Genomic DNA, 27,188 nt, shown 5'->3' with positions numbered 1-27,188 from the left:
TTCCTTCAAATCAAACCCATAGCTGACTAAAAGCCCTAGAACTACATTAAAATCTTCTAAATCTGGTCCATGCCATTAATCAGAAGACTGATAATCCCTTTGAAGTCCTTGAAAAGCACAGTGTAAATATTATTCTTTTAAGCTCTGAAAATACAGGAAAGGAAGTAGCATTTACCTATCACCAGGAATTTTGGTAGCCTTAATTGTCCATGATATATAGAATGCTTGAGTACTTTGCAATCTTTTGGAGTCTGCTTAAAGCAAAAAAATCAGCTAATGAAAGTATAATAATAATTGTCAACAATCTTAAATGTTCGCTATCAAGTTCAAATTCGCAAGAGCTTAAAAGAAAAGGCTTGTTTAAAAATCTTGTAAATATTATTAAAGTTGAAGTTGGATCCACTTTACCTAAAAGTGAATGACTGCAACTCTAAAATGATACCAATAATTGTGGCAACAGATATAAATGCTATTTTTGATTAATTCCTTTTAACATACACTAAATTTTCTATTGAAACTACTGCTCTACAAGCACTTTTGAAGAACTGTCCTCCCCTCCTAACCCTCTCTTCCATATGTCCTCCTTTTCCTCACCAGCTGGAATCTGTCACAGAAACAGATAATTACATATGATGCAGAAATAGTTGATCCTGCTGCAGAATTAGGTTAACACATCTAAAAGGAGGCACAGAAAACAAAACAAAAAAAACAGGTCCACTTAAATAAATCATTTACCTCGGTCTGGCTTCATTTTCACATCCAATTCCCACCCAGAGTGCTGTGAAATACACTTGGGGGTTCTTTCAAAGCGCTCACTGTTGATTCGAGGGCTTCTACTTAGTTTTCAAAATGCTAAAAGAGATCAAAATAAAATTAATCTGGTCCTGCTCTAACACCAGGACTGTACAAGAAAACTGTTAAGTTAGGCCTACTGTGGCACAAACTACTGTTGACAGCACCATCGGCAGATGTGAAAAGTGCAAAACTCTTTGCATGGTCTCCCCCATCTCCTCCCGAAGGAGCACCCCTCTCCCCGCCCCTCAACTCTCCAGGCCAAGGTGTCCTTCTCTGACACAGCGTCTCTGAACCAAAGCAAGGTCTATTTATATCCCGGAGGTACAAGCAAGAAGAAAAAGATTCAAGCAACACAAACTAACCAACCCCTTTGAGGGGGAAACAAAACAAAACCAAAAAAAAAAAATGCTTCCGGGAACAGTGGTACCGTACTCCTCAATGCTGGTCTATAAATTCTTCCACCTGGTGCCAGGGGGCTGGAAACTCTTCCAGACCCTTGCGTTTCCCAAGAGCTCCGCCCGACCCGCCCGGCCTCACCTGTGTAATTACCCTCTGGCTAGCCTTCCTGAGGCAACAGCGGCCAAGTTTACACAATAAGAGGGTCTGAAAGAAATTCGAGTCATCTTCTCGCGCCCAGCCCCCAGCTCCCAGCTCAAACGAACTCTCCCTGACTGTCCCGGGTCGCCTCTACAAACCCCGTCTATGTGGCCCAGCCTGAGGTCTGCCCCCAAGGAAGGTGTTTACAGCTGAGCGCTCGCTCACCCACTGCTCTGTGCAGCCTGCTCGCCGCGGGCCCCTTCCGTCCCGCCGCAGCCCCGGATTTCCTTCAGCCCCGCGGCACCGAGCGCCGCCGAGCCTGCCCCTCTCCCTGCTGGAGAGTAGTTTTCATGGCGCTCTCGGGCTGGCCCGCTCCTCGACTCCCTCGGCAGACCTCTGCTGACTAACTCGCTCTCTTCTCCCGTCCCAATACCTCCTCCTTTTGGCACTTCTCTCCGCCGCTAGTCCAGCAGCTCACATCACACTCCCACCTCAGACCCGAGGCTCCAAAAGACGCAGGGCCGGCGAGAGCTGAGTGTGGCGCGCAGCGCCCCCCGGGGCTGCGTTAGGGGACCATGGGGGTCCGAGACCGCAAGCCCGACTCGGCTCCCCGGCGCCCCTGTGGCCATCCACCCCCGCCTCAGCCGACGCCTCGTTCCGCTCCCTGCCCTCAGCCCCTCGCCCTGCCCGACTCGCACCCAAGCCCCGCGGCCCCGGGGTTCGCCCGCTTGTCGCCCCGGCCGGCCCGCTTGCCCCGCGCCTCTGCCAGCTCCTCGCCCGCCCGCTGTCGCTAGCTCTGGCGCCCCAGCTCTGGATCCCCCTCGCTCGCCCAGTTCTTTCTCTGCTGTTTGCCCTGTCAAAACACTGCCTGGGTCACGTGTCCCAACAACAGCCAACCCACCGCTCGTCACTTCCTCCCTGGCGGCCACTGCGGCGCGGGCGCCCGGTCGTTATAGCAACGCCGCCGCGCGCCCGGGGGCTCTAGTCTGCGGGCCTGGTTTTCCGTGCAAGTGCCTGGCCGGCGCGAGGGCGCCAGAGGTGGCGGCACCGGCGGGCCCGCCCGCCCTGTCAGGAAAGCCCCGAGACGTTGAGCTTTTCGGTCTCGCTTCTTGACCGCTCTCGGAGCTGACTGAGGCGCACCATCTGAGATCAGGGATTGGAGCTGCGCTATTAGAGCACAGAGTAACTGGGGAGATGTCATTCGAGGGCCTGCCCCAGACGTGGAGGATAATTATAGTCTCCTCCTTCTCCTCCTCCACACTGGATGCTGGCGCAGACCTGTGACTGAGCCCCAAGTGGATTGCACTGCACCGTAGTACCCGGGTTTAAAGTGGCCGGGGCAGGAAGGTGGGCAGCCATGCATGTCAGGGAGCAGGGAGCTGAAGGAGAGGAAGCTCTTCCACCGCCCGCCCCAGATTTTGCCAGATCACCAGGGGTTCTAGTGGGATTCAGAACCCAAGCTTCTGAAGCACTGGCTGTGCTAAAAATAACTCTTATAACTTCTAAAACACTGACTCATGAGCAGTGTTCTAAAACATGACACCATGTTATTGTTGGGGAGCTGTAATTTTGTTGTTGTGCTATAACAATATGACATGATGACATTTCGTGTTGTGATGTTGTGTCATCACTTGAACACAAACAGATGGCAAGAATCTGTTGTAGATAAAAAAAAAAAATCCTAACCAGGGCTGCAGCTATTAGCTACTAAGATTATAAACAAAGTACACATACATGACGTTGTGAGCCCAAACGGAGACAAGAAGTACAAAATTTGCAAGGCTCTTTGGTTTCATTAGGGAAAAAAATTTTTTTAAGAAATATTTTGCATAAACGTGACACAACAGGAAAGTACTAGGACAGGTCTAAAAATGAAGGGTTTTTTTTTTTGTGAACTACAGATTGGCAATTGCTCCCCCCCCTTCAGATCAAATACATGAAATTGTTCTTATGAAAAAATAATTTTTCTGGATGTTTAGATATTTATAGTAAAATAGCATGCACAATTGCAATGTTCATTTTTAACTCCATAATTGTAACTAATAAGAACAGGGCATACAATTGAGAAGGGTAACATTTCTTTTTCACTGAAATGTTCTGGCCTCATGAAGATGAAACTTCTGGCAAATAGCAACAGTTCTTTAATATTTAAACAGTTTTTTTAATAGTGGTTACAAATTTTGATTCCTAGTAGATATGACACTGATATTATTGGATACTGTATTATGTAGTTTTTAAAAATGCACTGAAGTTTTATTTGTTCTACAATCACTTCTCAATTAACCTTGGTAATGGGAGACTGAAGCAACAGTTTACAGATAATACAAAATCCTAAATTTAGCTCAACAGCTGGGTCAGATATCAGCTATTGTAAAAGGCTTACTGGGTGAATAGGCAGCAAGATCTGTGATTTAGCTCCTCTACCTCTACCTAGTTTGAAAGAAGTATAAAGATCAGAAAAATGTTAAGTGCACAAGTCAAGAATATTGGATAATCTGGAGCACAAACTATTCTCTTTTTGAATAAGTTTTAATAGCACATGGATAAATGAAGATGTCTGATGATTTGTTGGACTAACAAATATTTTTATCAAGACTTTTAAATCTATTTAAAATTTTGATATCATAGCCAGATACAATGGTGCCTGCCTATAATCCCAGCAGCTCTGGAGGCTGAGGCAGGAGGATTGCAAGTTTAAAGCCAGCCTCAAGCAACTTAGTGAAGCCCTAAGCAACTTGGCCAGACCCTATCTCAAGATAAAAAAATGAAAAAGGCTGGGGATGAAGCTCAGTGGCTAAGCTGAGCAATTGCCAATCCGTAGTTCACAAAAAAACTTCATTTTTAACTGGGGTTAAATCTCCAGTTCAAAAAAAATTTTAACATTATTAAGGTACTAGACAAAGTAAGAAGTATATTTCTGACTCCTTAATTATTCAAGTTATTGTTTCATTCGTGCAACATGCATTTACTGAACACTATCTGCTATGCACATACTCGTCTCTGAGAATACAAGTCACCCAAATCACACAGGGTCATCATTCTCATAAAGCTTATAGTGCTATACAGTTGGATAGTGGCAGTCAAGTCACATTCAACAAACCTTAGTTTGACATTACAAACATGGGGTGTTTAGACTCTGAAATAAATAATCTCTTTCCTTTCAAATTCTAAAAGAATCCTGTAAGTGTATAAAACATGTCCAGAGTGTTTAGAAATAAAGCCCTAAAATGAGAATCACTCTAATTTTTGAAGAACAAACATCTCTAATTTCTACTTGGTAATGGGTAAAACAAGTCAAGACAGCTAGCAGGAATCTAACCCTTTTTTCATCTGACTTGCTCTCATTGTTTTCCCCTAATGCTCCAAAGCCATATGAATAATTAGCTTCAAAAAAGTTAACTCATCTTCAGCATAATCATCCCTTCAGCTTCTACAGAACTTATTGAAATGAGCAGTGCATAACAAAAACTGTATTTAATGAAGCTTATTGAGTTATTTTTCTTGCTTAAAATGATGAAAATAAGTTGTTCGCTTACAATTATGCACAGTTGTTATTGTGATTAGTGTTATGGAACCAGGCCAGATACCCAGGATGAGCTCTGCCAGAGCAGGAACTGGTACCCTGTTCTTCTATCCCTACCACGTAACAAAGTCCCTTACAAAGAGCAGGAATCCAATAAACCTCATCCTTTGTATTAATAAACTTTTCTTGTATGTATCCATAAACCATATTCCTATTGCTGGCTGGAATTTTTCTCCCTAATGGGATAAGGCTAAAGAACTGAGAAATTGGTAGGTGGCACAAACTTCATTTGTGAATGATATATTTTCATTATACTTTGGCATTGTCTTAAAACAGCAGGAACCTCTGGTGGGTTGAATTGTGACCCTCTGAAAGATATGCTAAAATTCTACCTCCCTTATTTGTGAATGTGACCTTCCTTATTTGGAAATAGGATCTTTGCAGATATAAGCAAGATAAGATGAAATCATATTGTTGGGCTCCAAATCCAATGACTAATGCCAACATAAAGAGAGAAATTTTGAAGACAAAGGAGACTCAGAGAAAATGACCATATGACAAGGAAAGATATTGGAGGTTTTAAGATTAGTCACTAAAACGTGGAGATCTTTAATATTGCAAAAGCTACAAGTAGATCAGTTGAAAATATTAAGAAAATCTCTCAGATATCACAAAATTACTCTATAGCCCATAGCTAATGGATAATCATAAAAAATGGTTGTGAATCATCAATTGGTAGATTTTTTTCATCATAAAGTATGTGGAAATAAAAATGTAGAATTAGTTAAAATATATAGTAAACTTAAGTCTTTCACAGTAAGTAAAAAACAACTGTGACACAAAATGAAATGCAAGCTGAACAAACTAAACTATTGAAGCAAGATCAAATGCAAACTACCTTTTCCATATATAAATTATTTCTGACTATTCACTTACATTCATTGCGGTTTATTTCTTTCTAAGTAGGAGAGATTATGGAGTCGCTGCTAAGGTATTGGCTTCTGTAAACGACACTCTAGCTTTCCTTAAATTGGTTGGCTGGTTTATCCTTTTTTTGAGGTTCCTGTTTGTCTAGTCTCTATAACCACAGGTATAAGGAAGTTAAAAAAAAAAAAAAAAAAGAAAAAGAAAAAGGATTATTTCTGGTTCCTAACTGCTGAAGTGACTGTAGTACTTAGAATATATAGGCCTGTAAACTTCAAGGCAAGGAAACTTCTAATGCATTTGAAGGTTTGCTAAGTCAAAGATTTGCTGAAGTTTGTCTCTGGACTACCAAGGCTTAAGGTCTTTTCAAAAGTTATAATAATCACTCATTTGCAACAGTAATTGTGTTTCACACTTCACATATATTATATATTTGGTCCTAAGTGGATGATACAATCTCATGGGTTGAAAATTGAGGCTTAGTGAGATAAATAACTTTCTTAAGATTATAGTTAATAAATGGAAGGAGCCTACTTCCTGTTAATTGATTAATTTAATTTCCACTGTAACATTCTGAAGCAGGTTAAATAATTCTGAAAATTTCAAGTGGGGAAACAAAGGCTCAGAAACATTGAGAAATGGTTGTACATTTGGAATTTCAATTGGTTTATATAAATTTAGGCTCAATATTTTGGGACATAAGTTGTAAGTACATTATCTCTGGTTTGGTTAGTTTTTGTCGTATATAAATTCCAAAGAGCAAATAGTCACACTCAGATAATAACAGCAACTAAAATGTCTTAGATACTTAAGTACTAAGCACTATTCTAAATACTTAATATGCATTAGTCCACTTAATCCTCACAACATCCTTATATAGTATTATTATCCCTATTTTTTAACCACATAAACAGTAAAAGAAAAGATAAATAACTTGCCTAAGTTAAGCAATTAGGTAATAGCAGAACCAGGATTCACACCAAGGAATATGACTTGGGAGCTTAATTCTTAATCACTACCTGTTCTTGATTTCTTTTAGTAGGGTTTCCCACCCAAGCCCTGCACCTTCCTACCCATGAGATTCTGCCATTTCCTCTATTTCATATCTCTCCCCAGTTCTTATCCAAACCCTTCTGAACTTTCAGAGTCCAAAGTCTTACCTTATGATGTCTTCTAAAACCCATACTCACATATACCATCTGTCTTTTTTCTGAATGCATAGAATCTTAAAACCATTTATTCCTTTGTTCTGTTAAAAGGCAGAGATAGATGATGATTTTCAATTCCATTTTATTTCCTGTGCTGAGTGGCAATAGCTTGGACTCAAAGACTCAAGTGTGTAAGTTAGCTCTTTGTTACTGTGACAAATATGTGAGAAAATCCATTTAAATGAGGAAAGATTTATTCTGGCTCACAGTTTCAGAGGTTTCAGTCCAAGGGTAGCCAGATCCATTGCTGATAGTAAGGCAAAACATCATGGCCCACTCATGGCTGCTGGAAAGGAGAGACATGGCCAGGCCAGGGACTTGGAGACAAGACATAATCCCCTAAAGGCATGACTCTTGGGCTCACTCCCTTCAACTAGGTCCCACCTCCTATACTTTTCATGACCTCTTAATAATGCCATCAGCTATGAACTCATGAATGGCTTAAGCCATTGATGAGGTTAATGCCCTCAAGATCCAATCACTTCCCAAAAGCCCCACCTCTGAACATTACTACAATGGACATCAAGCCTTCAACACACTTTATGTCCAAACCATAAAACTTAAGTGATTACTGAAGACCTGAAGCCAACCCTATGCTCTAGAACTGTTCTAGCCAGTACAGTAGGCACAAGTTACCTGTGGCTATTGAGTTCTTGAAACATGACTATAAAACTGAGGAACTGAATTTTGAAATTTATTTAAGTATGAATTTCTAATAATGAAATCTAACTCATTTTGTAAATTAAGTATTTTGGAACTACTTGGGTATGTCAATGTTTTTTAGGAAAAACATTGCAAATTTTAGGAAATCTAACTCCATATCAGTATTTCTAATGAAACTTTAAGCTCCAAATTGAAATGTGCTGAAGTATAATATATATACCAGATTTCAAAGATTTTGTGTGGAAAAACATAAATTATTTCTGTTAATTCTTTTAAAATATCGATTACATGTTGCAATTATGATATTTAAGATACATTAGGGTCAAGCAAAGTAGTGCAGCAACATGGGAGGCTGAAGCATAAGTATAGAAAGTTCAAAGCTAGCCTCAGAATTCTAGCAAGACCATGCCTCAAAATAAATAAAAAGGTTTGTGGATATGACTCAGTGGTAGAACACCCCTGGGTTCAATTCCCAGTACCAAAAAGAAAAAAAATTAGACTTATTTTTTTAAAAATTTTATGTGGTTAATGGGAAACTTAATTACATATGTAGCTCACATAATATTTCTATTAGATAGTATTGCTATATGACTTAATGGCTTACCCAACAACAAAAACATGCTTGAAAATCACCCATGTTCTTCAGTCAAGTGATATGATGTAAGGAAAATTGGGGGCTGACAAAACTTGCTGCTTGCCCTAATCTTATCAAGAAATCAGTGCACTTTAATGAGAATTGAGAAGGTGTACCCTACATCCAGTGGGAACATTTGCATAGAAATTATTGTTCTCTTTATGTCTGTTAGAAGATCACACACAGAACTACTTTACACAAACAACATGAGCTATTTTCAGAAGCAATAATGAGTAGACATCACTAAATAACTGGATTGTTCACAAGCTGGTAGAGATATTAAGTATATTATAAATCAAGTTACTAATCCTTTAACTCATTTCACCAGAATATAATTTGCTCATTGCATCAACTGAAAACGCTACAATAGTACTTTTCATTGTTTAAAAAAAAAGAATTTCATACCATGACTTGAAAAGTAGATATAAACAACAATAGTGATCTGTTTCAAAATAAACAATGTAAACTAAATGATCAGATTCTTCCAAAAATTTTTTGAAGAGTTTTTCCCTTCAAAAAGTTTTTTAAAGAAAAATCTTTCTTGCAGGGCATGGTGGCGCAAGCCTGTAATCCCAGCGGCTCAGGAGGCTGAGGCAGGAGGATCTTAAGTTCAAAGCCAGCCTCAGCAACAGCAAGGCACTAAGCAATTCATTGAGACCTTGTCTATAAATAAATTACAAAATAGGGATGGGGATGTGGTTCAGTGGTCCAATGCCCTTGGGCTCAATCCTCAGTGCAAAAAAAAAAAAAAAAAGAAAGAAAGAAAGAAAGAAAAACATTTCTTATGTTAATATCTTAGACTTTTTTAGGGAAAAAAGTTTTTAAGCATGCACAAGAAGTATAGAAATTTTCCATCTCCTTTTCACAAATGGGAAAACTCATAATTGATACTAATTTCTTCACATGTAAACACAGCATAATAGAGCAGTCTAAATGATACCTTTGATAAATCTAATTTCTGCTGCTTCTGTGAGAACCCCAAAGCTCAGTTCAGCATAAAGAGAATTGTAGAAGTGACTCCTTTATTTGCTTGCTGTGTATATCTCAATAATTTTATACTGCCTTGCTTCAGAAAGAAACATTAGCTGCTTTCATATTTTAAATTGCACAAGCAAATTCTGTACCTGAAACTCTTTATTTCTAAAATATCATCTCTGTCAGTACATGTATGAGTGCAAGAATGATATGTTTCTACACCATGTACAACCAGAGAATCAAAAATATTGCACTCCTTTTGTGTATGATGAATCGAAGTGCATTCTGCTGTCATGTACAACTAAGTAGAAATAATAATAATAATAATAATGTCATTTCTGTCTAACATAAGTTTAACTCAAATCAGCATTCATTGAACTTTTTAGGACAAACACTTTCCTGGGCCCTAGAGAGACAGAGACCAGAAAAGTAAGTATTTATTACCCTCGAAAAGCTTTATTAATCTAGAAAGGAGACAGCCATGTGAACATGAATTGCAATTTAGTCTGATGACAGCAAAAAAATCATTCATACAGAAAATAGGTGGTATAAAAAGAGGTCTAGCAGAGGAGGGTCATTAAAGAACATATTAACTATGTTTGGGAGGATGAAGAGACGATTAGATAGGCAGACTAGAATGGGATGGATTTGGGGAAGTTGTTCCTAACAAATGAAACTACATGCCACTGACTCATGATAGACCTCATCAAGATGCCATATTGCAAGATCAGATTCAATGTAAATGACAGATTATAGAGGAAAGCATTAGAGATGTTTGTTTTAGCCAGTCTTCATGCCTCTCCATAACCATTCCTTTGCCAAGTAACTTTTTTTTTTTAGTTGTAGATGGACACAATGCCTTTATTTTGTTTATTTATTTTGATGTAGTGCTGAGGGTCAAATCCAGTGCCTCACACTTGCTAGGCAAATTCTTTACCACTGAGCCATAGCCCCAGTCCATTTGCCAAGTAACTTACAGGCCCTTTAATTAATAGGTCAGAATATATTTCCCAGATCATGGTTCAGTCACTTGACTTACTTTTATAAATAGAATAAGGCTGATGTGACAGTGTTCTAGTTCTGAGCTAGCTCTGAAAATGTCTTGTCTGTTTTTCCTCTTGTATCTCCACTATTACCATGAAAATCAGATGTCTGGGTCAATCTGAAAATGCTGGTCCCATGATGGGGAGACCAGAGCTAACTTATGGAATAGCCTAACTTGGATTAGCAGAACCACCACAGCTGGCCAATAAATCCATAAGAATAAATTATCGTTTTAAGACACTAAGATTTGGAAGGGTTTGCATATAGCATTATTGCAACAAGAGCAAACTAATACAAAAGTGGTGGTGGGATAGAGTAGAGAAGACAGAATGGAAAGAAATTTAGGAGCCAAAATTGATAGAACTTTAGAAGTGACTGATTGTAGGCAAAGAGAGAGAGCAACCTTCCCATGCCCTGCTTCCCACCTTGAATTGTTGGTAGACTATTGTGCACTTTAATAAATGTAAGAGAAATATCAGATTTGCTATGGAGGAGTGGTGGGTGATGGGAACAAAATCAGTTAGTTTTAGACACGTTGTGTATTAAAAACCTGCCAGTATCTAAACTGACATTCTGAAGATAGAAAAAGATTCTCTCTGGAGCTCATGGATGAGGTCCCATCTAGGTATGTATATTATTCAGAATCCATCAGCATACAAATGGTTACTACTCCATCAGAGTAGATGAAGATATTGATATTGTGGGATATTAAGAAGCAAAGGGTACTCCACAACGTTGACTGTTGTGAAGAAGTCAAATAAGTAAGGACTGAGAAATGTCTTTTTGATTTAGCAATCATGTGTCACTTATAAAAGAAGGAACAATTTTGAAACATTTTTTAACAGATGGAGAGAGGTTGCCTAGGCCCAATTAAACTCACTGTATATTTAGAAAATAACCCATAATTGGGAAATTCAAAATGCCATTGCCTTGACTCAAATCACTATTTCACACTAGGTCAGTGTGGTACAAAGTTCTGAGAATAGTCAGTAGATTTATCCTGAGCACATATTTTGGGAATTAACATCATTTGTACTAGATCCCAAGAAGACTATTATCCATGATCTCATGAGATGTACTAGCAAAATATAACATGCAGAGATTTTTCAGAAATTGTTTTTCTGGGAGTAATTTATTTCAGAGATATTTTCCAATATATAGGAGTATCACATATGAAAAACTAAAAATCTTCCTGGTTCTTACTCATGAATGTCCATATATTGAATGTTTCTGCAGTGTGCTATATAAATTTTCTTCTCAGTAGATTATGGCTCATTTCTGTCTCATCATAATACACCATGACGATTCCAGGAAACATGACTAAGTATTGATGTCTTATCTAGCAAATGAAATCCACATGGCAAAGATATTTTGTGAAGATGTGGCAACATAAATATGAAAATAATCAGTATGCATTGGTGCCGCAGTCTTGGCTGGGCACAAGATCACGAGCCACCACACACCTTGTAGATTCAAACAGCAATTCTTCATTCCCGAACTCACACCGGCCTCTACACACGTTCTGGGGAAATCCAAGTTCTGCCGCACAATTCATGTCCCAAATACTTTCTGAATTCCACGAGAACTCAACGGGAACTCAGGCAGCAGGAACGCCCTATTCCAAGCAGCAATAACCTTAAACCTGGAACTTCCCTAAACCCAGATTGTCTTAAACCTGGAACGCCCTAAACCCAAGGAGCAGGATACTTCCTCAAACCTGCAGGATACACCTTAAACCTGGATCCACCCTGGTCCTTGAGCAGGGTCACCTTTCTCAAAGACACATGCAATGTCATAGCAAATTTCCAAGGCAAGTCCATTTAACATGGGGTACGCTGGCAAGGAAATTTCGATGTGTCATTCCTACTTGGCAATGGCCCTCAGCACATTGGGATTGTTAGATACTGATACATGGCAGTTCCTAATTATTACCTTTAATAGCAAGAAGCCATTGGCTTTGAGAGGTACCTCAAAGTACCTGCCTGCCCTTGTTGCTGCATAACCCTAACTCCCTTGGCCACAAGTGTTTGAGCCAAGGATTGGTATCTGACCTGAAGGCATCCCTTTATAAGGTGGCCAAGTGATATACAAAGTAGCCCAGCGTTGGGGCTGGGGATGTGGCTCAAGCAGTAGCATGCCCGCCTGGCATGCATGTGGCCCGGGTTCGATCCTCAGCACCACATACAAAAAAAGATGTTGTGTCCGCCAAAAACTAATAAATACTAAAAAAATTCTCTCTCTCTCAAAGTGGCCCAGTGTTGAAGAACTGAGTCCAACAGCAGTTTATTATACTGATTAGTGACTGGCTAGGCATATTCTCCTTAATAATTTTTAGTTGTAGTTGACACAAGACCTTTTTTTATTTGTTTGTTTGTTTATTTATTTATTTATTTATTTATTTATATGTGGTGCTGAGAATTGAACCCAGGGCCTCATGCATTCTAGGCAAGTGCTCTACCACTGAGCCACAACCCCAATCTCCCCGGCATATTCTTTATGATGGTGATAGTGAAAGGGTTGTGATATGCTTCGGACATACAGAGTTAGTAGTGGTTGCAGGTGTCAGAGACCTCCCAAATGGTAAGGAAGAGCACCACAGAACCCAATTCTCAAATAACACCAAGTGCTTTTCAGCCAAGAGCTGCACTTAGGCTCCTGGAGGTGCCAGTCCCATGTGATGGGAATGATAATATATTTTTCTGTGAAGCTTGACTATACACCTACTGAGAATTTTTTCTCTTTCTTTCAAGGGCCCATTAGTCTTTCCGATAAAGCCCCATAACCTAACCATTTGATACTTGAAAATATCATAATTTTACATGATTTTCAAACCATGAGTGAAAACTTTAAAATATATTATTAGAGTCTCTACATATACCAATTTGTTGCTCAATCAAAACATGTGCTGATTACCTACTATGTAGAAGATATGTACTATTTAGGAAGTTAGTAGGGAACAAGATTGGTATGATTCCTGCCTCCCTAGCACTACTAAGGAGACTACTCTGTAGTTCTTAGACTACTTGTGCCTTCATATGTACACTATAAACAAACCTAAACTTCACATATCTCAGAAGTTTGTGATCTACGTTTGATTGGTTTTTAAAAAATATATATTATCTTCCAAATACATTGCATTGATAAGGATATAACATTAAAACCCATGTGCTATCATTTTAATCTAAAGATATCTGTATTTATATCAGAATAAACCTTAGTTCAAAGCTTCTAAAATTTTTTTTTTTTTAGTTGTTGATAGTCCTTTATTTATTTTACATGGTGCTGAGAATCGAACCCAGTGCCTCACACATGCCAGGCAAGTGCGCTAAGGCTAAGCCACAGCCCCAGCCCTCAAAGCTTCTAAAATTTAGCACATCTGAGACAAAGCAAACAACAGAAAGTAGAGTTAGTAAAATTATAAGTTATTAACTGGACCAAAGGCCCTAAGTAGAGAGGTAACAAGATAAAAATTTCAAGAATGCAAAAGAAGAGAATAATATGATAGCATTTGTAGGTTAGCATTGATTTTCCCCCCCTCTTTTTGAAAAGTAACTATGCCCATTTCAATTTATTTTTATTTTTTATTTATTTTTTGTTAGAAAACTGCTTTAATCAAGTTCTCTCTGCATTACAAGCCCGGGGACAGGCAATGGAATGTGCTCCTGGCCACTACGCTCCACGTACAATACTGAGCCTGTAATCGCTGTTATCAAAACATACACGTCACTGTAAAAAACCCGATGCTCCCCTCCCCATCTCAACAGGTATACAAAATTATAAATATTTACACCCTTCTCACACTCTATGAAACTGGGAATCCGAGGAGACCGGCCCTGTTGCTGGCGTGGTGGGACCAAGGTGTCCCCCAGGGTAGGAGGGTGGTCAGGACCTGGAGGTTCCCACCGCCTGGAGTCCCAGCATCAGAGCAGACAGAAACAGAACCATGACTTGGGTCCAAAATTTAAAGGAAAAGGGGAAAAAAAAACCCCTGAAAGTTCTAGAGTTGGTCTTCCTAGGCAGATCTGGGAGGCTGAGTAAGGCCACTGAGGCAGTGGTGCACGGCAAGGCCCTGCCCATGCGGAGGCTGGGTCTTGCCTGTGACCAAATTGATTACAAAGAATAAAATAGAAAGTACATCATACAAAGTAATATCAATTTATTTTTAAGAATATACTTATATTTTAAAAACAGGTCATGTGTGTACGTATGACTAACAGCATGGTTACACACACAGACCAAGTCCACACTGGTAAGCTTTTGAGAATCATTTAATGTGTTAGTAGTATTGGCGCAGGCAGACAGTAAGAATACATAACAGTGCTTCGGGAAGTGCAGGAGTAATATTTAAGGTAGGTAAAGAAGGAGCCTCATCAGTGGAAGCTATAGTAGGAAAAAATCCCCATGTGTGACATGTGGAAAGCAACAGAAATGGCCCAACCTACCCAGATGGCCTCCCAACTGGGCTGGCAGCTGCAGGGGTAGAAGTGGGCACAGTGAGCACAGGGATAAGAGGACTGGACCCAGAGAAAACTCTAAAGAAACAGAATTCAGACAAGCGTGTGGGTCACTCACACACACCCATAAAGGGATTGCAGTGTACAATTTCACAAAGGAGCTCCCAGCCTCCTTGTCACACTGTCACTACATCAGACCACCTCAAATGCTGACACACAGACATCCTTATTGAAAGGAAGGCTGTCCTGTGTGGTGGGGACCGGTCTTTTGGTGAGAGCAAAGCTATCATAGCTACATCATTAACTGAACACCCCTAGACAAAAAACAATGTTAATTGCTAATTGCAAGTATACACGCTAAAATTACTTGATTTCCCATTCCCCAAGGCTGGGTCTTGTCATTCATTTTTTATACAACAGTGATTGTGCTTCAACAAATAGAATCATGGAGTAGACAGCAATAAAAGAGAATAAAGTCATGGCATTTGCAGGCAAATGGATGGCTTTGGAGAAGATAATGCTAAGTGAAGTTAGCCAATCCCAAAAAACAAATGCCAAATGTTTTCTCTGATATAAGGAGGCTGACTCATAATGGAGTAGGGAGGGAGAGCATGGGAGGAATAGATGAATTCTAGATAGGCAGAGGGGTGGGAGGGAAAGGGAGGGGGCAGAAGATTAGCAAGGATGGTGGAATGTGTGGACATCATTATCCAAAGTACTACATGTATAAAGACACGAATTGGGTGTCAACCTACTTTATATACAGAGATATGAAAAATTGTGGTATATATGTGTAATAAACATTGAATTGTAAAAAAGTACACATATAATAAAGACATGAATTGGCATGAACATACTTTGTATACAAAGATATGAAAAATTGTGTTCTATATGTGTAATAAGAATTGTAATGAATTCCGCTGTCATGTATTTAAAAAAATAAAAACAAGCTAAAAAAAAAAGAATCATGGAGTAGAGAAAGAAATTAAGTCCCAGATGCTAATATTTGTACTTACTGCTATAAACTAAGTTTTAAGGTATTTCTCGAGTCAAAAATAAAAGCAACTCTCTATGACCCACTAAACCCCTGACAGACTTTGATCTGTCATACTTGTTCATGTCTTAAAGTTAAGCCCATGGTAACAGACCCTGTCCAGTGTTTTAAGTGCATCTAAACTGAAGAAAAACTAGAGACAATCCTGCATAATTAAGTCTAGTCTCTGCACAGGAAGCTACAGTGGCTGGCTGGTCAGAGCTTCTTAGGCCTGAATGTTGCACTGAGGAATAGAGAAGTAGCTTCAGATTTGGAAGCCTTTGAAAGTTCTCACACTCAAGATGCTGCCATTCAGCTCCAGGTTCTCTTTGTTGGCTCTATGCCTACTGGCACAGGGTGTTTTCTTTCCAGAACAAGTGGAACTGACCACTGGCTTGCTGCCAGAAGGAGGAAGTCGAGACACAGGGCAGTGGTAGATTGTCCCTGCAAAGACAGGCCTATGTTCCTATTGGCTGTAGCACTGGACATGGTAGCAGTTTTCAGCTTCTGCACTTTGTCCGGCGTGTTGGGAGGCAGTACTTACTGCTTGCCGGGCATCAGGGAACACTGCCAAAGAGCATCTCTGTCTCTGTCTGCTTCTTGTTCTTTAGTTGTCTTTCCTGCTTGGCTCTCTTTTTCTCTAATAGATTCATCTCCCATAGTTCTGCCACATACTCCATGAATTTCTGTCCATTTACCACAAAAGTTTTTGATTGCTCCTGTTGCCACATTTCAATCCGTGCCTTCAACTCTTCTTTCATGGTAGGGAGCTTTCTCTAGAGCTTGGCTTGTTGCTTTCCTTCTCTTAAAAGGTTTCCTTCCCGGTTTATAAATCGACTTGGATCTGAAGCTTTTCTCCCAAACTCTAAGAAAAGCCTCCAGCTCTCTTCCCACTTTCTGGAAACCTTTGAAGAGTTCTTTATGAACTTCAAAATAGTTTTTTTTTGTCTTTTTTAAAAATTTGTTTTAATTAGTTACACATGACAGTACAATGATCTTGACATATCATCCATTTGAATCAGATGGGATATAATTTCTCATTTTTCTGAGTATAAAGGTTATAGAATTACATTGGTCATGCAGTCACATATATACCCACAGCAATAATAATGTCTATTTTATTCTGCTGTCCTTCCATTCCCCCCATCCCCTCCCCTACCCTCCCATCACTTCTCTCTACCCAATCTAATGTGACCTACTTCTTTTTTTTCCCCTCCCATCTTTATACCTGTATTCTGTATAACGAAGGGGGTCTCCTTCCCTCTTCCATGCAATTCCCCTTCTCCCTCCCTTTCCCTCTCACCTCTCTTCCCTATCTAAAGGTAATTTTTTCTCATGCGCTTCCTCCCTACCCCATTTTGAGTCACTCCCCTTATATCAGATGACATTCGGCATTTGTTTTTTTGGGATTGGCTAACTTCACTTAGCATAATCTGCTCTAATGCCATTCATTTCCCTGCAAATGCCATGACCTTGTTATTTTTTAGTGCTAAGTAATATTCCATTGTGTATAAATGCCACATTTTTTTTTTATCCATTCATCCATTGAAGGATATCTAGGTTGGCTCCACAGTCTAGCTATTGTGAATTGTGCTGCTATAAACATGGATGTGGCTGTGTCCCTGTAGTATGCTGTTTTTAGGTCTTTTGAGTATAGTCTGAGAAGAGGAATAGCTGGGTCAAATGGTAGTTCCATTTCCAGTTCTCCAAGGAACATAATAGTTTCTTAACTGCACAATCTCAGCATCATGTAGTTAGAGCAGGTTTTCAGTGTAGTCCTCAGCATAGTAAGGGGCAAAAGCTCATCCCTGATCCTGGCTATAAAAACACTGGTCCCAATACTGAGCCAGCTCCACTTGAATTGCCTCAATCACTTTCTTCATGTTTTGCATTTTCTTCCAGCCAATCTAATTGCAGCGCTTTTCTGACATTGGCTTTTGATCCAGTCATAACCATTGCCACAGCTTTTCTCTCATCTTCAGGTATCTGCAACCTGTCCCAGAGTTCCCAGATTTGAGCACACAGTCCCTCACACACGGTTTCATTTTGTGGTTTTTGTATTTCCAGCTGCCGCAGCGAATTTTATAACATTGCAGTATTCTCCAAAGACAAACTAAAGGCATCTTCATACCATATCTCTTTCAAAGCTTGTGTCTGGTATGTGATCTAATTCTTCCATACACAGTATGATCTGTCTATGTTGACAAACTCTTCATGCCCAGATACTTTTGTTTCCATCAATGTTGTCACATATTGTCTGGCCTGGTTTAGCTCTTCTGAGCTGGGAAAGAGATGCTGTCAATGTCATAGTGGGGCATGCAAAGAATTTCACACAATTTTTTTTTTTAGTTGAAGATGGACACAATACCTTTATTTTATTTTTATGTGGTGCTGAGGATCAAACCCAGTGCCCTATGAATGCTAGGTGAGCACTCTGCCACTGAGCTACTGCCCCAGCCCCACACAATTCTTGATCTTGTTCTTGAAGTGACTTCAGTTTCTGTTTTCTCTCCTTTTTCCTTTTTTTTTTTTTTTGTTTTTCATTTCAATTCTACCTGAGCATGCAAATCTTTTTCTAGTTGCAAGATAGTTGTTTCTCCTTCCTCCTGAAATGGCTCAATGTAACTCACCGCACAGGTGTTCAGATCTTTTGGGCAGATGGATATGTTTTTGATAAGTCTCTCCTCAGGCTCTCTTATTCAGCAATCATCATATCCAGGACACCCTTGATATGCTTCTTTACAACCTCAGTTTTTCATAACCGCTGGTCCTCTGGAATCCCAACCTATTCCCATATTTTCTGAAGATGATTTAGGGCTTTCTGGAGACATACTATGGACTCCTCTGCCAGTACCTCACTTCTTCACTCCAAGCAGCCCCAGGGAATTGAGACCCCCTACATCCTCCATGAGGGTTCAAGGGCAGCAACCAGCCGCACACACTGGAGATCTTGCTCGGGGTAGCCACTCCAGGGTAGCACTTTGCAACAGCCATGATGTGCTACCTATAAATGAAAGTAGGTCCTGAAAGTAAAAAGACTGAACATTTTTCCTCATCCAAGTAAGAGATAAGCTGAAAATTAATGGCATGGGTTTCCCAAGATAGCAGGCTGAAAATAAAGAGAGCGGTGATTCATTAAATTAGATTAAAGAAAAATGGACTAGATGGGATCTGATGTTTGGTGAAATTGAAATGTCAAGGAATTGACATTGATGCATTCTGTGATGATCTTGTTGGTAACTAAATAACCAAGCAAAAAATTTTAATGCTATATTTCTTAGACCAACTGAAATTAAGAATGTCTTCCTCAGTGGAGTTAAGATGGCCCAGGGCAAGAGGAGAGTTGGGGAAAACACTGTTAAGCTCTTCAAGGTTTCTCAGACTCTTTAGGTATTATTTCATTTGAGCATTGAGGAAATGAAAATGTGTTCTTAGATATATCCTACCACTCAAATTTTTATAGGCTTTCTTTCAAGTTACCCACATTCCTAAATACTACAACTTTTTATTGCTGTATGAGATATAATCTGGTTGCTGAAATACTATTGTGGAAATTCTCTCTTGTCTTCAGTTAAACAGATTGCTATTTAAATGTCTGCATCTCTCTAAGAGAACACAAACATCCTTAGAAATTAGAGAGATGATATAAATATAGCTACAGAAGCTAACTAATGACCAGAGTCAGGGGTTTTTGTTTGCTTTTTTTGTTTGCTTGTTTGTACTGAGGATACACCCCAGAGATGCTCTACCTCTGAGCTATATGCCCTGTCCTTTTTATTTTACCTTTGAGACAGGTTCTCACTAAGTTGCTGAGGCTGGTTTCAAACTTGCCATCCCCTTGCTTCAGCTTCTTGGGTTGCTGGAATTACAGGTGTGCCCTGCTGCACCTGGCCAGAGGATTTTATTTATGTATAATTTTGAACATGCAAATTTGAAAATTAAAACAAATGGATGTGGGGGGGGAGGGGCGGTACTGAGGATTGAACCCAGGAGTGCTCTGACACTGAACCACATCCTCAGCTCTTTTTATTTTTTATTTCGAGACAGAAAGAAAAAATTGCCTAGGCTGCCCTGCAACTTGAATTCCTCCTGCCTCAGCTTCCCAAATTGTTGGGATTATAGGCAGGTGCCACTATGCAGAGCACAAATGGATACTTTCAAGGAAACTATAAGCTATAAAATGGAATCAAGAATCAGTAGAGAACCTGAATAGACCAGCCATTATCTAAGAAATCAGTTGGTCAAAGATCTCCTTAAAAATACACCAGACTGTGCCAGGTGCATTGGTGCAGGCTTATAATTCCAGCGGCTTGGGAGGTCAATGCAGGAGGATCATGAGTTCAGAGCCAGCCTCAGCAAAAGCGAGGTGCTAAGCAACTCAGTGAAACCCTGTCTCTAAATAAAATGTGAAAGAGGGATGGAAATGTGGCTCAGTGGTCAGTGATTAAGCACCCCTGGGTTCAATCCTTCGTACTAAAAAAAAAAAAAAAAAAAAAAAAAAAAAAAAGTCTGAAAAGACTTCGAGACTTCCACCAAACCATCAAAAAACAGACAAGTCATTTATTATAGAAACTATCCTAGATTAATGAAAAAAAGATAAAAACTCCCCATTTCATTCCAACACCTACATAATCCCAATAAACCAGAATGGAAAGTACTCCTCCATCCCTCCAGAAATATAAGCAACAAACCCCACTTACTAATGTAAAGAAAAAAATCCCAAATACATTATTAGCACAGAATCTAGCAGTGGATTAAGTGAATATTACATCATGAGCAAGAGAGTTTATTCTATAAATACAGGAGTGTTTCAACATTATGAAGTCTATTAATATAAATCACCATACTAAGGAAATAGAAAATAATCAACTTGTGTTGAAAAATGCACTTGACAAAGTTAAATACTCATTAGTAAAATATTCTTGAGAACTCAGAAGAGAGGAAAATCTTACTTACAGAGCATTTATCACTATTTCATAGCAAGCCTCATACCTAGTGATGAAGCAAGAAGTCCCTTAAAATCAAGAACAAGAATGCCTACTTCCATCATTACCATTATATTCAAAGTTTTGGTCACTACACTAAAACAGGAAAGGAGACATAAGGTACGTGTAACTAGAAAAGTTGAGATTATTTCAGAGGGTTATAAACTAATAAATACATAGAATTTCAGTGCTATGTTCAAATAAATGATCTAGATAGGAAATTAATGCCTTATTGTCTATTTTTTTTAATGGGGTTTCACTATGTGGGCTGAGCTGGCCTTGAACTCCTGGGCTCAAGGATCCTGCCTCAGCCTCCTGAGTTGCTGGCACTACAGGCACACACCACCACGCCTGGCAAGAAAGTTAATGTTTTAAAGATAAATATTCTCAGTCTATAAATTCCATGAAATCCTAGTGAAAATCTCTGAAGCACTTTTTAAAGAAATTTAACAAGTTGATTTTAAAAGTTTATGAAGGGCCCTAGAATTACACTTAGCACAGTGAAATGCTTACTTTAAGTGAGGCATGTGAAAACTAACACCAACTAATGGAATAGGATCTTCAAGCATTGCTTCTCACACTTACAAAGAAAAAGATACTAGTTGAGAGAACAGCAGATATGAGTGCCTACTCTCTTTAATGTTCTCTCACACCTAGCTCTCTGCTTTTGTTCAATAGATTAGGTATGTCCTCTAAATTAAATGTGTTATACAATGTGACTGATTCACATTTTTATATATCCCTTCAAATACACAAGGTAGAATTTTGCAACTTTGCATGTACGTCACCTTGTATGACTCTCTTAGACCCCTAGTCCAGTATTCTTTAATATATGATTGCTTAGAATTAAAGCATGCAACAATTCATGGAAATTTGAACTAGTGCCTGTGATTAGATCGATTAGAAAATATAAAACAAAACAAAACAAAAAACATTATGACAAAACACCACTGTTTTAAAACAGTATCGTTACCAAAATATTATAAAAATCCATAGCATATATTTTTTATTTTTTAATACTGAGCTAACCCTCAGTATTAACCCTCAGTTGCTAAGGCTGGCCTTGAACGTACAATCTCCTGTCTCAGCCTCCCTAGTCACTGGTATTATAGGCATGAGACACTCTACCTGCCTAATTCATGTTTTTAAAATCAAATTTAGAAATATATTTTGTCTCACTGGCCAACAACTACCTCACGGTAATCGGCTTCCAAGTCTAGATTCTAGCACAATCATCTTTCCTCTGACCTCCAGACCATCCAGCTATCTAGAATAATTTTTTTTTTTTTTTGGCAGTGCTGGGAATCAAACCCAGTTCATTGTGCCTGCTAGGCAAGCACTCTACCACTGAGTTACACCCCCCAGCCCCTGAGAGGCTTTTTTCCAAATAGGGTTGTCAAGAGTAGGCCTCATTGGGGTGAACTGAAGGAGGTTAAGGGTGCAAAGACTTGAATAAGTTAAGGTAAGGGAATTAGTGTGTGACCACCTAGATGAAGACTGTTCCAGGCTGATGGAAAAGTCAGTGCAAAGGTTCAAGGTAGGAGCATCCCCTTATATGTTTGAGAAGAGCGAGAGCAGCTGGAAGTCAGTGAATGGAGGTGAGGGGAATAATGGGAAATGAGACTCAATCCCCAGTACTTCCAAATTCAAAGCAATAACAGGGATGGAAATTTGAATCACGTGGGGCCATAATGACTATTAAAAGGACTTCGACTATCACAGGATGTTGAACAGAGATATTATGTGATCTTACTTATGTTTAAAAGTACACTTGGACTGCTTTGTTGAAATTAGGCCCTAGTGGGGCAAAGGAAGACACAGGAGATCAATTAGTAGCCTGCTATACAGGTACAAGCTGGTATGTCTTGGTGTGCCATCCTCTCTCTTACCCAAGCTAGAAACCTCAGTGAGCTCCTTTAGTCATTTCTCTCTCTCACTCCCTCAAGCACTTCCCTAACTCTCCCACAACCCACATCTGGATTCAATTCCCAAATACCACCACTGCCCTATATTCCACTACTGTAGTCTCTATTCAGTCTTATCTGGACCACTGAAATGGCTTAACTGGTCTGCCCCTCCTTCTAGCTTATCCCTCCTTCCAGTCTATCAGTAGGGGTATTCTTTTACTTACTGAGGACGTAACCTGAGATAAATACATAGAATTCATGGGGTCTCTGGGAGAAATGTATAGAATCCGTGGGGTATTTTCACTTACATATAAGTGAAATTTAGTATTTTTTTTACTATGAATATAAGCAATAAGCCATAGCATTAACAATGCTTATGACTATCACCAACAAAAATTACAGTTATTTTCACCTCACATTACAGTTGATATGTCTATTTTAAGACATCTCTTACACTCATTTCCACTTTGAAATTATAATAATATTAGACCTACCACTAGATTTTTTTAAATGTGCTAATACCGGAGCCAACATCACGATTAAAAATATTCTGTTTCAATGTTATTGGATTTCTTTTATTTATATTTCCTTATATTTCCTATGTATTTTAATTTAAACATTTAAAAATTATATTCTGAGGAATTCATATGCTTTACCAGACTGCCAAAGGAGTTCAAGGCCAGAAACTTCTGTTCTAACCATATCAAATCTTCTGATCTGACCTTGTTACTTTCATACTTTTAAGATTCTTAGGTGGCTTACCAGGATACAGGATAAAGCCTCAAATTGTTTGGGATTTTTTGTTTGTTTGTTCATTTGACTTGTTTGTTTACAGTACCAGAGAGAGAGAATCCAGGACCTTATGTATACTAGGTAAGTGCTCTACCCCCAAGTATAATCCCATCCCTTAATACAATGTTCTATTTCATGTTTGAATTGCATTTTTAAAAAAAATAAGAAACAGGGTCTGTCTGTGTTGCCCAGGCTAGCCTTGAACTCCTTGGGCTCAAGGAGTCTCCTTGCCTCCACCTCTTGTATAGCAGCCCCATGCCAACCACAATGTGTGGTAAATCCCAAATAGTGCTGACAAGGTTCTCCAGATCTTCACTTGACTAACTTTCTGCTTTGCTACAAGTCATTCCCCCTTTCCCCCACCTCACATTCTGGCCATCTCAGATCTCTGCTGGTACTTGGCTATTTCATTCCTCTGGGTATTTGTTTCTCATGTTCCCCTTTTCTACAGAGTCTACCCAACCAAGAAAAACTCCTGCTCCTTCTTCAAGAGGTACCCTCTTACAATACTGCTTCCTCTCAGGCCAAATTAGTTTCATTTTTTACTCCTCCAGCCCATGATATTTGGCTTTACACATCCCATGACAAGTCTTGGTTAACCTAATTGCCTTTCTTGCTCAATAGTAACACACCATGGGTAGGATCTGTTTTACACACCTTGGAATCCCTAGAGGATGTTGACAGATGCTTCCGTGGCAAATTGAATTGGACTAAATTATTACCATTTTAGATAATCTGAGAATATGACTCACTTCCTTAACTCATAAGAATACAATGAAATATACCTCACAACTTTTCCTCCGTCTTCTTTAGTTCAATAGGGTTTTATATAACTCAGCAGGAATATGCAAATTAAAACCATAATAAGAAATCATTACTCTCACCCTCAAAACGCTGTGTGTGTGTGTGTGTGTGTGTGTGTGTGTGTGTGTGTGTTCCCAGGAATCAAACTTAGGGCCTGAGGTAGGCTAGGCCAGCACTTTACCTTTTTACTTTTTATTTTGCCCAGGCTGGCCATGAATTTGCAATCCTCTTGCCTCGTGTCCTCAATAGCTGGTATTGTAAATGTGTACTACCAAACCTGGCCAGAAAGATTAAGAATTTTTTGCCAGGGGAGGGGCACATATTTCAAATTTATTTTCCAACAGACACACAGCATCAGCAGGTTCTGCAGAGGTTTCTCCATAGATTACATATTTGCTAGGTATTGTGAGCTCAACAGTGAGAGCCATGGTGTGTTCTCTGTAACAACATCTATGGCACAGTTAAACAGGTACTGTTACTGTGTTCACTTACAATTTCAGAAGGAAAGGCACAACTTGGCAAAAACATTTTTTTTTTACCCTAAAGTCAAGTGCAATAACTAAGAGATAAAACTTTTGAGTAACAGTCTTGATCCACATTTCAATAAGGGCATCCACACAACCAGAAAAAAATCCTCAGCCCCAACATTGGTGTTTATTTCTCCTTCCTCATTTAACCATTAGAGCAATATTTCATCATTTACTCTACATTATTACATGCATAAAAGGGAGTTTTTAAAAAAGGAATCACAAAGACAATGGCAGTGTCTAGCTGTTCCCACCAATATGACAACTCTTAGGTTTAAAGCAGGGCCGGGGAATACTTTAGCAGTCATAAAAAGGGAAACACAGGCTATGGCTACAAAAATTTAAAAAAATAAATCATGTAAATAAATTAATGCTTTCACACCCAAGACTTCCCTGTTCTAATTGTGTTAGCCTTCATTTAGCTCAGGGAAAAATAAAAATCTTCATTATTACTTGGCATAAATTGCTTAGGGAAATTTTTTTAAAAAATAAGAATCTGCAATAGGAAGTACACCCTTCCATGAGTTTCTTCTCAAGAATGAAAATGCAGTTCTTCAGTAGAGTAGACACTGGCAAATTACATCAAGTCACCTGAGAATCCCCCAACAGGTGCTACCTCTTCTGGTGTTGGGGAAGATGAAGGCATCTCGACTCCTGGGGAGTGGTTGTTAGTCTTGGACCTTCAAATGGACTGTCTTTAAATAAGCAGCAAATTATTTACAATTTCAGAAGGAAAGGCACAACTTGGCAAAAACATTTTTTAATCCTAAAGTCTAAAAAGTCCAAGTGAGGGGATCTAAGGTTGGAGAAATTTTTCATTCTACAACCTTAAATTTTGTTTTTCTTTTTTCTTTTTTTAAAATACATTCAAAACAAAAACAAAAAAATGGGCATAAGGTTGGAAGGCATGTAAAACAGGTCCCTAAGTAGACCTGCAGACCTTGTCCATCTGCTCACATATGTGCTTATGGTTACCATGAAACAGAGAGTACCCTCACCCACACAATTAGGCTAAGTAGTTGTCTTTTTCATAGGGTGCAATAAGTTCTGTTTCACCTTGAAAGAAGCAACAGTCATTGGAAACACTCTAGGTTGTACAAAGCTTCTATGTATGTTGATTGTTGTCACAAGTAACAAAGATACTTTGCAACACCCGCTTTGCTCCCAGATTAAAATAATAATAATAATAATAATAATAATAATAATAATAATAATAAAAGATTCTAGCTTGTTATGGTATGCTTTCTTTCAATCTTTCCTGTTATTGTTTTCATTTTTTTCCAAGTAGCATAGCAACAGTTGTGATATAAGACTGTCCTAGATTACAATACAACAATAAACATCATTTGCATATCAGTAAGAAAAAAATATGAAATGCTTCATAAACTTGCATGTTGTCCTTGCACAAGGCCATCTGAATCTTTTCTGTATTGTTCCAATTTTAGTATATGTGCTGCTGAAGTGAGCACCCAAAAGGCTAAAATTTAAAAGATTGATAATATCAACTTTTTTCATGGATACAGAACTCTCATACATTAGTGGTGGGGCTCTCAAAATAATGTCTCTTTGGAAAAGTCCTTGTTAGTTTCTACCAGAGCTAAACACGTATTTGATTTATAATCCAGCAAATCTATTCTTTATACCTAAGTGTAAAGAATAGATTTGCTGGATTATAAACTAAATACGTGTTTATATGGTTTATAAACCAAATACGTGTAATATATGGTTTTAATGGTTGTTTTCATAGTATCCCAAAGCTGAAACAACCCAAATGTTCATGAATAGACATATAAATAAATTGTGGTACACTTATCCAATGGAACACTACATCTCAATTTAAAAAGAATTAATAAGCCAGGCACACAACTGTAAATTCAACTACTTGAGAGGCTGAGGCAGAAGGATCTCAAGTTTGAGGCTAGCCTCAGCAAATTGGCAAGACTCTGTCTCAAAAAAAGAGAGGGTGGAGAGTTGGGGGCTGGGGATGTAGTTTGGTGGTAGAACATCTGCCTAGCATTTGTGAGACCTTGGATTCACTCACTAATGAAAGAAAGAAAGAAGGAAAAAAAGAAAAGGAAGGAAGGAAAGAAGGAATAAAGAGGGATCAGCTCCAGCAAGATGGAGAAATCTCGCAAATCCTGGCGAATGAAAGAAGCCAGACACAAATGAGTTCTGATTCTATATATACAAAGGTTAAGACAAGCAAAACTTGAATGTTTATAGAAGTCAGAATAGTGATTAATCTTTCAGTGACTAAACTGAAAAGTATACAAGAGAACTTCATGAAGTATACAAAATGTTCTATAGTTTTAACCAAATGGTGGTGGCTAACTGGATATGTATATATGCAAAAATTCAACCTGTACACTTAAGATTAGTACTG

The 27,188-nt window shown here is 39.0% G+C and overlaps 1 protein-coding gene, 2 non-coding genes and 1 pseudogene across 4 annotated transcripts in view; all 4 read right to left on the bottom strand.

The window, feature by feature from the left end:
* The window catches only part of Atosa (atos homolog A), a 91,456-nt gene extending 89,288 nt beyond the window's left edge, over window positions 1–2,168 (bottom strand). The window contains exons 1-2 of one of the 2 annotated variants that reach the window (XM_013359108.4): window positions 2,031–2,168; window positions 736–852 (exon numbers count right to left, since the gene is read on the bottom strand). In XM_013359108.4, the coding sequence (XP_013214562.2) occupies window positions 736–751 (16 nt within the window). In that variant the 5' untranslated portion in view covers window positions 752–852; window positions 2,031–2,168. The other variant, XM_005316586.5, reaches the window with a different exon arrangement.
* A 361-nt stretch (window positions 2,169–2,529) lies between these two features.
* LOC101964336 (protein regulator of cytokinesis 1-like) lies at window positions 2,530–25,451 on the bottom strand (annotated as a pseudogene).
* On the bottom strand, window positions 12,707–12,779 carry Trnas-aga (transfer RNA serine (anticodon AGA)). Its single transcript has one exon. It is a non-coding gene; the product is annotated as a tRNA-Ser (tRNA).
* A 717-nt stretch (window positions 25,452–26,168) lies between the features above and the next one.
* Window positions 26,169–26,274, bottom strand: LOC120886968 (U6 spliceosomal RNA). Its single transcript, XR_005730151.1, has one exon. It is a non-coding gene; the product is annotated as a U6 spliceosomal RNA (small nuclear RNA).
* Window positions 26,275–27,188: the final 914 nt, after the last annotated feature.

This window comes from Ictidomys tridecemlineatus, chromosome 5, assembly GCF_052094955.1.
Source record: "Ictidomys tridecemlineatus isolate mIctTri1 chromosome 5, mIctTri1.hap1, whole genome shotgun sequence".
NCBI lineage: Eukaryota > Metazoa > Chordata > Mammalia > Rodentia > Sciuridae > Ictidomys > Ictidomys tridecemlineatus.
This window is presented reverse-complemented; position numbering and strand designations above follow the sequence as displayed.